The sequence below is a fragment of the Corylus avellana genome, chromosome 2 (assembly GCF_965113065.1).
Source record: "Corylus avellana chromosome 2, dhCorAvel1.hap1.2, whole genome shotgun sequence".
Lineage (NCBI taxonomy): Eukaryota > Viridiplantae > Streptophyta > Magnoliopsida > Fagales > Betulaceae > Corylus > Corylus avellana.
In genome coordinates, this window is record NC_142491.1 from 14,467,442 (window position 1) to 14,480,986 (window position 13,545).

At 36.6% G+C, this 13,545-nt stretch overlaps 1 protein-coding gene across 1 annotated transcript in view; it reads left to right on the forward strand.

The window, feature by feature from the left end:
• The window catches only part of LOC132169063 (uncharacterized), a 42,590-nt gene that overhangs the window by 14,397 nt on the left and 14,648 nt on the right, over positions 1-13,545 (forward strand). Inside the window, exons 5-6 of the mRNA XM_088513162.1 lie at positions 4,195-4,242; positions 4,351-4,775. Of these exons, the coding sequence (XP_088369288.1) occupies positions 4,195-4,242; positions 4,351-4,775 (473 nt within the window). The remainder of the gene's footprint in view (positions 1-4,194; positions 4,243-4,350; positions 4,776-13,545) is intronic.

Below are 13,545 nucleotides of genomic sequence, written 5' to 3' on the forward strand. Positions count from 1 at the left end.
AATTATCCATATAGTTAGAAGGGATACCATCTACATGATCTTGATCATCACAAAACCTTAATATCTCGTGATGTCATTTATAATGAAGATCAGTTCCTTTTTGCCCAAACCTCCCCTAACCAATCTCTTCAGGTCTTACCTATCCCTTTTGACCTTTTTGATGATGGCCTTACCCCATTTTCACCTATCGTTGAAGCTCCAGTTGCCCCTTCCCTCATTTAGAGTGTCCCTTCCCCATGTCTGGTCAGTCGGTGATCCACTCAGTCGACCCAGCCACCTGCATACTTGTGTGATATTCATCTTGCATAGGCTTTGTCTTCTTATATCACTCAATCATTTGAATTAGTGTTGGTGCATTTGTTAGGTACCCCTTACTCCCTTGATGCCTTTTTATCTTACACATGTCTCTCTAACCACCATTGTGCCTTTACCACAGCTATTTCCCTTGCACAAGAGCCAAAGTCTTTTGTGTAGACCATGCAGGATTCCAAATGGCGTGGTGCTATGCGTGCTGAGGTGAATGCTCTTGAGTCGACTCAAACATGGACTCTAACTCCTCTTTCACTCGGAAAGAAACCCATTGACTGCAAATGGGTTTACAAAATCAAATATCACCAGATGGTTCAGTGGAACAACATAAAGCTCGCTTAGTGGCTAAGGGTTACAACCAACAAGCATGCCATGATTATACCAAAACCTATCCTTATGTTGCTAAGATGGTAACTGTTAGGTTTTAGATTGGCCTAATTCAATGATTGTTCCTGTATTCCTTTTTGTTGTTTAAAATTTTGTTGAGCCTTGGGGAGTTGATTCTAAGGTTTTTAGGGCTTCTTGTAGTGTTCTCTGTTTTTCAGTCAGAAGTGTTGTCAGAACGAGGCTTGTAACGAGACTAAATGAAGAGCCTCTGTTTTCCTGTCAAAAGTACCGTTAGAACGGGGCATGTAAAGAGAGTGAAAGCGGTCTCCCTATTTCTTGTCAGGAATGGCATCAGGACGAGGATGTGACATGAGCAGAAGTTGGACTCCCTCGTTTCTCGTCAGGAACTACATTAAGACGATGAGGTGACGAGAGTAGAAGTTGGACTCCTTGGTTTTCCATCAGGAACTGCGTCAAGACGAGGATGTGATAGGAGCAAAAGTTAAACTCTTCGGTTTCTCATCAGGAAGCTTGTCAGAACGGAACAAGTGACGAGAGAAAAATTGAAGTCTCTGTTTTATCTCCAGGAATGCCATCAGGGCAGGACATGTAACGGGACCAAAGTTGGATTCCCTGGTTTTTCGTTAATTGGTGCGTTAAGACAGGACATGTGACAAATAGGAGACATTTGTTCTTCCCGTCATAATGAAACTGCTTTCTTGTCAAGATGTGAAATTCTCAAATCTATGAATCTGTTCTTTCCATTATAACGGGAAAGTGTCCTGTTACGACGTGACGAAGAAACTGGGTCTCCTATAAATAGGCTTTTAGTCACTGTTTATTCTTCAGACTTTGGAAATTTATCTTGTGAGCTCTCTTCACTAAAGTCTCAAGATTTTTCTCTACGAGTGCTGTGACTCTAGAGAGTTTTTTATTTTGGCATGTTGCCTCGCTCGTGAATCTACACTAAGTTCGTCGCTATGGATGCTTAAAGAAAGAAGTCTACCGAAGAGTCTGTAAAGAGATGCACTACTTGAAGATGGTCACGATGGGGACAAGTTAGGAGGCTTGTTGTTCTTACAGAATCTAAAGCTTCTCTAGGGAGCGAGCATTGTCTAGTCTATAACTGTGAGTCTTCATTTAATGGTTTCTTGGGTTTAGCTGCCCCGGAGTGGTTTTTACCTTGAGGTGCTCAAGGGTTTTCCATTTCGTAAACAAACCTTATTTGTTGTGGATGTGTTTGTTTCCTTTATTCCACTATGCATTTTGTGTGTTTGACAAAATGGCTTAGTTGCTTACTTTTGAATATTTGGTTGGTAGAGGTAGAACACGATCTTTATAAACTCTCAGTAATTGTCTGCTCTCTCCTTGCCCTTGCTGCCTCATGGGGATGGCACTTAAATCAACTTGATGTTAACAATGCCTTCTTTCATGGTGACCTTAACGAAGAAGTCTACATGGACCTTCCTCCTAGTTTCAGACGAAAGGGGTAGACCAGAGTTTTGCAAACTTAATAAATCCTTGTATGAGCTTAAACAAGCTTTAGGACAATGGTATGCAAAACTCTTTTCTACTCTCATTAATACAGGATATAAACAATCTAAGACCAACTACTCATTATTTTTCCGATCCCACAAACATAACTTCACAGCTATTCTTGTGTATGTAGATGATATTATATTGGTAGGCAATAACTTGGAGTAGATTCAAAAACTTAAGAAACATTTAAATGACCATTTCAAACTCAAATATATGAGCAACATAATGTATATCTATTGTATTGAAGTGGCTCGTTCAAAGAAAGGCATCTTCTATCATAAAGAAAGTACGCTCTTGAAGATACATGCTTACTTGGTGCCAAATATAGCACTTTTCCCATGGAGCAAAATTTGGCACTCAGTAAACATGGTGGAGACCTCATTGCGGATCCCTCATCATATCGTCGACTAGTTGGTAAGTTGACTTTTTTAACCATCACCAGACCAGATTTGGCCCATGGAGTGCAGGTGTTGAGTCAGTTTATAGACAAACCACACATCCCATTTAGATGCAGCACATAGAGTATTACGCTACATCAAGCAGTCTCTAGGACAAAGATTACGCTACATAGATATCCTTGGAAGGTCACCAATATCTTGGAAAAAAATGAAGTAAACAACAATATCCCGTTCTTTAGCTGAATCATAATACAGAGTTATGGCCTCAACTTTTTGTGAAATTACCTAGTTGAAACAACTGTTGGCAGACCTCCATATCCCATATCCACAACCAGCGAAATTGTATTATGAAAACGAGGCGGTCATCCACATTGCCTCGAATCCCATCTTTCATGAAAGAACAAAGCATATAGAGATTGACAGTCACCTCATTCAGGAAAAGCTGCAGGATGGTGTAATTCAGACTTTCAACATACTTACCACTCAACAACCCATTGATCTATTTACTAAGGCGCTGGGTTTAATACACTTTCATCACCTACTCGGCAAGTTCGGTGTTATGAATATCCACTCCAACTTGAGGGGGAGTGTTGAGGAAAGAAATACAAGCAACAGTCATAAATCAATTGAGAAAAGAAAATCTCAAATCTACAATGTTGTTAAAATTCCATCTACATAAACAATTTCCTTGTATAGAAGATTACAACATTAATTCTTAACGGCTATGTATACCAAGTTTTTTTGTATAAATACATCCTCATGTAAATCAAGTAATATACAAGTATTTTCTTCTTTATTCTCTCATTAGTTATGTTGGGTTTTATCAATTTGGGTAGTACATTGTGAAGGAGTTCATATAGGACCTGCCTACTCAAACAAATTTTGAGCTATCTAACCACATATTCGGACAGTGACTTTTATATAGACTCTCCCATAACATAACAATGGATTGATGGAGATGCCAATGGGATCCTAACACCCTTACACAAGTTATGCAAAAAAATGGCCCTTAATTTATTCTTCTTTATTTTATTTCTTTTTTACCATGTTCCTCTATATTTGGTAAGGAAAGAAATTGATTGTTTACTAGCTATAAACTAACGAATGCATCAACTTATACCGTTTTTTTTTTCCTAAACGGAAAACCATGTAATGAATGGTGTCAATATAATTATGGAAAACCATGTAAGGATAATTTTTATAATCTGTAAAATATTCATTCTAATCCATATAAATAGGCGCGGGAAGGATCAAGTCCTGCACCATAGCTATCTCTAATCGTAGAACTCAAACTTTTTGGATTTATGACTGAAAACAAAATTTTGAATATTGTTAATGAGAACTAAATCATAATTTCTATCAATGACGAGGAACTAACGATGCAATATATTCTTATATATATTGAGAAAGAACACAAGCATTTTGTGATTTAAAATGTTGACTAGGTAATAGATTTAGCTGATTCTATTGAGAAGTCCTCATTACGTATGAAGCAAGCGTTATAGTTATGGACATATGCTCAAATTTCAGACTGGTATATTGGAAAAATAAATATTCTATTATTTCTGTTTTAGTAACAATTTTCTAATAAGTGACGATACATTTCATTTTTACTTTGCAGTGAAATCTCTCTTGCGCAACCTAGTTTCATATCTCTTTGATGTCTTGGGTATACTGCTTAAATTTTGCATTTTATTATTATTATTATTATTATTATTATTATTTTAATGTATAGTTTCATATTGCTAAATTAGCATTCTTTTGATTATTGACAAAGGAATTAAGCATTTATATGAAATGAAGTTAGTCCAAGTCCAATCCCTTGAAATTCTGTCTCTAATGTGGAAAGAGATATCAAGATCAAATTATGAACAGAGGAAGAATGGTTGTGTTTATTCAGCCATCGTCATTGCTATCAAGAAAGGGAATATTGAGTTTGTTTTTGATGCACTGAGAGCAAATCCAGACCTTTTGCGGGGCACTGAAGGAAGAAGAAGCATATTTTCCGCTGCTGTCCAATATCGTCAACCTCAAATCTTCAGCCATATATACTCGCTTGATGATAAGAGAGCTTTCACATATAGCGTTGATGAAACAGGCAATCACATATTACATATTGCAGGGATTTCAGCAGATTCAACTATTCTTAATCGAATCCAAGGTGCAGCTTTGCAGATGCAAAGAGAACTACAATGGTTTAAGGTCACCTCTCTCACTTTATATTTTTCTGGTATGCTTTGATTACTAATCTGGTATGCTTTGATTACTAATATGCTTCACAATTCAGAGATTTTAGAAGAGAGAAAGCAGAGCAGTAAAAATGGGGCAATTTTTTTTAAAGGCAAGTTACATTTAGACCACCTGTGGTATAGAGTAGCACCATTTTGTCAATGGGTGGTCTAACATGTATTATGTAACGTCCCTAGTAATAAATGCATAATAATAAAAATCGCATCACATTTAAAACTTCATTGAATACGGAAAATAAGTTTCATAAATATTAAATTTCCTAATTATGGAATTGCACTTAATTATTAAAATAAAAAGTTTCATAACCGTCCTCTCTATTGATCTCCTCACTTCACATTCTAGCCTCATATTCCTCTCCGCTTATATCCTCAAAACAAAAAGATAAAAGAATGAGCGGAAAGGCCAAGTACCCAAAATCCTCAACCACGAATTGAAACCGTTTGAGTTAAATTCATTTTCTTTAAAACACTTTATTCCTCAAAATCACATGAAGGATTACTTGTTACATCTCAACACTTATATTGACAGATAAAATACTAGTTTACAAACTAGTTACCTCTTTTCTATTTCTCTCTCTCTCTCTCTCTCTCTCTCTTTCTTTCTCTTTTCTCTCTTTCTCTTTATTACTAAAAGGCAAAGAACAAATAATTAGACTAGAGAAGAGTGGAGGAATTCTTCTTCATATTTCACTTGTATGAAAATACATCTTACGAAGCCTATAAATAGAGGCATTCAAAGACTAACTTACAAAGCTTTTACTTCTCCATATTTATTGTATTAAATAACAAAAAACTTATCTCTAAGTTAAGATTTCAGTTGAGAATTGAATAAACACATGAGTTTAAAAACTAAAGTCCCTTATTAATTAAAAGAACTTATAACTTCTACCATTTAGAAAAAACTCTCTTGTGTTTTGGTTTTGATTTGTTGAGCTTCCAACAAGCTCCCTCAAATCAAAACCGTCCTCATGCCAAGCATGTCTCTTAGCCTCATGAAAATTGCACAAGATAATGACTTAGTAAATATATTTGCTACTTGCTCAGTGGTATGGCAATACTGGAGCTCTACTGTCTTCTGCTTGACACGGTCTCTAAGAAAGTGGAACCTAGTGTCGTTGTGTTTACTCCTCCCATGTTGTACTGGATTCTTTGCTAACTTTATAGCTGAGTGGTTATCCACGTAAATCACAATCAATTCTTCTTGTGGATGTTCCAGTTCCTTCAAGAGATTCCTTAGCCAAATAGCTTCACAAACAGTAGATGAAGCCGCCACATACTCCGCCTCATAGGTAGACAAGGCTACAATTCCTTGTTTATTGGATGTCCAAGAAAATGCTGTAGAACTAAGACAGAACACATACCCAGTAGTATTTTTCCTCTCATCTTGGTCACATCCCCAATCACTATCTGAATAACCAACTAATTTCGCTTCATCACCATAGGCATAAAATAAATCAAGATTCAGAGTGCCTTTGATGTACCTTAGGATCCTTTTTGTAGCTAACCAATGAGTCTCCATTGGTGTCTCCATGTATCGACTCACAAGTCCAACTCTATAGATGATATCTGGCCTGGTGATCATCAAGTACCTCAGACTTCCAACCACACTCTTGTAAAGAGTTGGTTCAATAACTTGATCATCTCCTTCTTTTGACAACTTTATACTTGTTTCAACTAGGGTATTCACAGAGTTGCAACTATCCATCTTGATTTTTTTTAAAATCTCCCCATGTACTTCTTTTGGGATATGAAAATTTCATTATGTTGTTGCTTCACTTCAATACCAAGGAAGTAGACATGAGCCTGTTGTCTGTGATCTCAAACTCCTTAAACATTGATTGCTTCAATTTCTTGAAGATTTCACTACTATTTCCTATGTATAACAGATCATCAACATATAGGCAAATGATTAGAAATTCACCACGATGGTTTTTCTTTATATAAACAGCATGCTCATATGGACATTTGGTGCAGCCATTCTGATGAAGGTAATTATCAATGCATGCATTCCAAGCTCTTGGTGCCTGCTTTAAGCCATATAACACCTTCTTAAGGCGGTACACCTTGCTTTCTTCTCCTTCCTTTATAAAACCTTCTGGCTGTTGTACGTACACTTCTTCTTCAAGGATGCCATTGAGAAAGGCAGACTTGACATTTGGTATATCTTCCAATTGTGATGAGTGTTGTGGTAAATACTACCTAAATTAATAGATAATATTTAGTATGTTTTACTCGCAAGTGCACAAGATCAAACGATAGTATAATGAAGCAAGTACGAGATTGATCCCACGGAGATTGTTGATTTTGTTTTAAAAGTAATTAAAATACCAAAATTGTCACGAGATTGATATTGATACTAAGGAAAAGAAATAAAGATAAGATAAGGTAAAGGTAGGTCTTTAATATCCACCACTAATCATACTCAAATAATATAACAATATGCCAATGATCCAATCTTATTATGAATACGTAATGTTTGCCAACCTAAGGGCATAGGTGTATACTCCTTAAGCTATTGATCTTTCTAAGCAACGAGTTAGGCATGGGTGTATACTCTAGCTCTTTTCTTTCTCAAAGGATTTAGCATGGGTGTATACTAAGTTGTTCTTTAAGGAAGCAAAAATCAATGGAAATCGACAAACACATAAGGCCTAGGGCATGGGTGTCTACTCCCGGTTCTCCATGTTGATTAACTCAAGCGGTGTGGATTTATTTTGTTACTCTTATTAAACCCAGGACTCGGTCGTCCAAATTGATTTAATTAACTAGTCCATACCACATGTATATAATGGCCAATCACACACATATGAGAAATTCAAGAAAACATGCATTAATCAAGTTAAGCATCACAATATAATTATCACAAAGACGCCAATATTGAAATATTAAATAAACATAATTAGGGCTTCAATCTAACCCTCCTCAAGAGTTAGTTACATATGATTAAAATAAAACTAAAAAGAAAGGGGAAAGAAAGAACCGAAAACCGCGCTTAGAAGTAGCCTCCAATTCCTCTCCACAAAGTTGTCTCCTTGAAATTGTGTATTGAATTGTGAGGCTTAGAGGTCTATTTATAGGGCTTAGGAGAGTCCTAGAAGCCCTAGTAATCCTACGAAATTTGGAGATTTAAGTCCTAGCCCAATTAGGATAAAGAAAACCTAAGTCCAAATCGGAATAGGATTCGTCCAGAATTACGTTCCTATCTTGCGAGGTGATTTTGGCATAGCAGCATTCCGAATTAGGAAAATACTATTTCACAATGATTTGTATTATTTTGAGTTAGCTTTCCAATTCCATTTGAATCACCTCAATCAAATATTTGAGCTAAAAGTTATGGTCAAAATACCGAGACATGTGCAGAATCCAAATTTGAATCCAATCTAATTTTGACTCCAATTTGAGAAATTTCGATTTAATCATTTCCTTTATTTGATTAAACTTAACCATATCATATTATAATTGGTTAAGCTTAATTATATCTTCCAGGTCTTCCCAATTTGCCCTTTAAGCTTGGAACTTTTTCGGAAACGCTTTCTTTTCTTCCATTACCTACAAAAACACAGAAAACACAAATAGAAAATAAAATAGCACAAACTAACAAAACTAAGGAATTAAAAAAATATAAATTAAGGGGCTAAAATACATATATTTTTGCACTTATCAATGAGCGGCAAGTGCGATCAACAATCTCATTGTGTCAAGTCTCGCAACTATTGCAAAGACCTCTTCATAGTCGATGCCATACTTTTGTTTGTAGCCTTTAGCTACTAGTCTTCCCTTGTATCGAGAAACTTCACCTTCTGTAGTGCATTTGATCTTGTACTGTTGTTCCATAATTACCCACCTAAATTAATAGGCAAATAACTAGATGTTTTACCCGCAAGTGCACGAGGTCAACATAGTAGTATAGTGTGCAAATACGAGGTCATTCCTACGAGGACTGCTGAATCTTGTCTAAAATTAATTCCCAAAGTGAAATAAAACAAGAGATTGGATTTAAATTTATAATGATAAAAATGTAGGGCTTTGATATCCACCACTAATTATATTAAGCTAATATATCAATATGACAATGTTTTGATCAAGTTATGTCTATCTAATGTTTGTCAACCTAAGGGCATGGGTGTATATTCCTTAAGTTATAGATTTCCCTAAGCAACGAGTTAGGCATGGGTGTATACTCTAACTCTTTTCTTTCCTAAAGGATTTAGCATGGTATATACTAAGTTGTTCTTTAGAAAAGCATATGCTATATGGAAATTGACAAACACATGAGACCTAGGGCATGGGTGTATACTCCCGGTTCATCATGTTGATTAACCCAAGAACCCGATGTGGATTACTTTTGTTACTTATGTTAAACTCAGGACTCGGTCATCCAAATTGATTTAACGAACTAGTCCATACCTTATGCACATGTTGATCAGGCACACACATATGAGGAATTCATGAAACTAGGTATTAATCAAGTTAGATATCAAAACAAGATCATCACAAAGGCTCCAATATTGAATATTAACAAAACATAACTATGGTTTCAATCTAGCCCTACTAATTAAATTAGCTACACATAGAGTTAATGTTAAACATCTTCATAAAATAAAATAAAAGAAAGAAAAAGAATAAACCCAAAACTTGAACTTGAAGAGCTACAATTCTTCTCCTTACAAAGCATACCTATCCTAGAGGCTTAAGGGTTTATTTATAGGCTTTAGAAGTTCTTGACAAACTAGTAAACCTAGGAATTTCATAGGGTTTCAAAACATATTACAATTGGGAGTTGGAAAACCCTAATATGGAAAGAATGACAATCTGGCCACCACTTAATATGTCTTCTGCGCACGGGTGCAATCGATCGCAACCCGTGTGCGCTCGATCGTAGGTTTGCGATCGAGACTCTTCTGTTATGCGCTCTAACGCTGGTTGCCTGCTTCGTGCTGTGTCTTCTCTGGTATTGTGCTCGATCGCAGGTAACTTGTGATCGATCGCAGTGTCAGGGGCTCCCATTTTTCCCATCTTCTCTTTTTGATTCCAAAAGCCTACAAAGGTATGGAAATCACAAAAATGAATTAAAATGACCTAATTAACTAAAACCAAAGGATTAAAATATGCAAGTTAAGGGCTGAAAATATGAATATTTTAGCACTTAACATGTACACCCACTTGACACCAATAGCCTTTTGGTTTGATGGGAGTGTTGTCAACTCCCAAGTGTCATTCTTTTGAATAGCATGTCTCTCCTCCTCCATTGCGGATCTCCAACAATCTTCTTCAACGGCTTCTTGAAAGGTAAGAGGCTAATGATCAGAATATAGGCAGAAAAGATTAGTCTCTCCATCTTCTGTTTGCTTATAAATTTCCCTGAGACTTCTCATCTTACTTTGATTTGTGAAGGATCTGCTGGTGTTACCTCCCATAGAAGGTGTAGAGTCTCTATGTGCTGCGAACGGTGTGGAAGGCAGAGAAGATGGTGGGATACTTGGTAGAGCTTCTGTTGAGAGCTCTTTAGGCTACTCAAATAGTTGTCATTCTTTGGCCTTCTCTTCATCACTCTAGTTCCACACTCTTTCTTCATCAAAGATAATGTCTCTACTAACCACTAATTTTTTTGTTAGTGGATTGTAGAGCTTGTATGCTTTCGACTCTTCACTATATCCAAGGAAGATACATTTTTCACCACGATCATCAAGCTTCTTTCTATTGGATTCGGGAACTTGAGAATATGCAACACACCCAAAGATTCTTAGGTGTGCAATACTTGGCTTATATGTAGTAACCCGAATAATTAACTAAGCTTAGGTACCTCCGTTAGGGGGATAATTTGGGCTTTGGGTCACTAAGGACCTTAAAAGGGTAATTTGGACTTTTGGACCGGACGTATGCTAGGGTTAGTGTTGTGCAAATATCTACCTAAATTAATAGGTAAATAATTGTACGTTTTACCTGCAAGTGCACAAAGTCAACATAGTAGTATATGGTGCAAGTACATGATCATTCCCACGAGGATTGCTGAATTTTCATTTAAAAATAAATTCCTTAAGTAAAACAAAGATTGATTGAGTTGATAATAATAAAAAGGTAGGGCTTTGATATCCACCACTAATTATATTCAACTAATATAACAATATGCCAATGCTTTGATCATGTTATGCATATCTAATGTTTGTCAACCTAAGGGCATAGGTGTATATTCCTTAAGCTATAGATTTCCCTAAACAATGAGTTAGGCATGGGTGTGTACTCTAACTCTTTTCTTTCCTAAAAGATTTAGCATGATATGTACTAAGTTGTTCTCTAGAAAAGCATATGCTCTCTGGAAATCAACAAACACACGAGGCCTAGGGCGTGGGTGTATACTCCCGGTTCCCCATGTTAATTAACCCATGAATCGCGGTGTGGATTCTTTTGTCACTTATATTAAACCCAGGACTCGGTCATCCAAATTAATCTAACTAACTAGTCCATACTGCATGCATATGTTGATCAGGCACACACATATGAGGAATTCATGCAATCAGGTATTAATCAAGTTAAATAGCACAACAAGATCATCACAAAGGTGCCAATATTGAAATATTAATTAAACATAACTAGGGCTTCAATCTAGCCCAACTAAATAAATTCGCTACACATAGAGTTAATGTTAAACATCTTCATAAAAGAAAAGAATAAGCCTGAGACTTGAACTTCAAGAGCTCATCTTCTTCTCCTTACAAAGCATATCTATTCTAGAGGCTTAAGGGTCTATTTATAGGTTTTAGAAGTCCTTGACAAAGTAGTAAACCTAGGGATTTCGTAGGGTTTTGAGACCTATTACAATTGGGAGTTGGAAAACCCTAAATGAAAATAGTGACACTTTAGCCACCATTTGATGTGTCTCCTGCGCACGGGTGCGATTCATCGCAGCCCGTGTGCACTTGATCGTAGGTCTGCAATCGATCCTTCTTCTAGCATGCGCTCGATCACTCCTATCCTGCTTTGTGTTGTGTCCTCTCGGGTACTGCGCTCAATCGCAGTGTCAGGGAACTCCAATTTTCTCCCTTTTCTCTTTTTGAGCCTAAATCATCTAGATTTACTTCATTTTCTTCCAAAAGCGTACAAAAGTGTGCAAAACACAAAAATGAATTCAAATGGCCTAATTAACTAAAACCAAAGGATTAAAACATGCAAGTTAAGGGCTAAAAATATGAATATTTTAGCACTTATCAGTTAGCAGACGTTCACTGCTATTTGTAGCTCGGACGTACATGGGAGGACCACCGTATGTACACTCTGTAAATAGTACACAGACGTATGCGGGACCACATGGACGTACGCTACTTTTTGGAATACCTTTTGGATAATACGTGGACGTACGAGGAAGCCTTTGGACCGCTGAGAAAATAGTACCCGATGTACGCAAGGATTGGCGGCCGCTGCTTTTCAAGAGAGTTGGTAGAGCCCCTTAGCTATAAATACTCCCTTACCCCTTCAATTTTTTGATAAGTGCTAAAATATTAATATTTTTAGCCCTTAACTTGCATATTTTAATCCTTTGGTTTTAGTTAATTAGGCTATTTTAATTCCTTTTTGTGTTTTTCATACTTTTACAAACTTTTGGAAGAAAATGAAGTAAAACTAGGTGATTTGAGCTCAAAAGAGAAGATGGAGACAATTGGAGCTCCCTGGTACTACAATCAATCGCAGGGTACCTATGATCGAGCGTAATACGCGGGAGGACACAAAATCAAATAGGCCAAGAGTGATCGAGCGCATGCCAAAAGAAGGAACGATCGCAGACCTGCGATCGAGCGCACCCGTGCGCAGGAGACTTATCAAGTGGCGGCTAGATTGACATTCTTTCCATATTAGGGTTTTCCCACTCCAAATTGTAATAGGTCTCAAAACCCTACGAAATTCCTAGGTTTACTACTTTGTTTAGGACTTCTAAAGCCTATAAATAGACCCTTAAGCCTCTAGAATAGATATACTTGTAAGGAGAAGAATAGGAGCTCTTCAAGTTCAAGTCTCGGGTTTATTCTTTTCCTTTCTTTTATTTTATTTTATGAAGATGTTTAACATCAACTTTATGTGTAGCTAATTTAATTAGTAGGGCTTGATTGAAACCCTAGTTATGTTTTGTTAATATTTCAATATTGGTGCCTTTGTAATGATCTTGTTGTGCTATTTAACTTGATTAATACCTGCTTGCATGAATTCCTCATATGTGTGTGCCTGATCAACATATGCATGTGGTACGGACTAGTTAGTTAAATCAATTTGGATTGCCGAGTCCTGGGTTTAACATAAATAACAAAAGAAAGCCACACCGGGTTCTTGGGTTAATCAACATGGGGAACCGGGAGTATATGCCATGCCCTAGGCCTCATGTGTTTATCGATTTTCATAGAACATATGCCTTCCTAAGGAACAACTTAGTATAGATCATGCTAAATCTCTTAGGAATGAAAAGAGGTAGAGTATACGCCATGCCTAACTTGTTGCTTAGGAAAATCTATAGCCTTAGGAGTATATGCCATGCCCTAAGGTTGACAAACATTAGATATGCATAACTTGATCAAAGCATTGGCATATTGTTATATTAACTAAATATAATTAGTGGTGGATATCAAAGCCCTACCCTTTATTATCATTACTTCAACAATCAATCTTTGTTTTGCTTTTGCTTAAGGAATCTATTTTTAAACATAAATTTAGCAATTCTCGTGGGGATGATCCTGTAC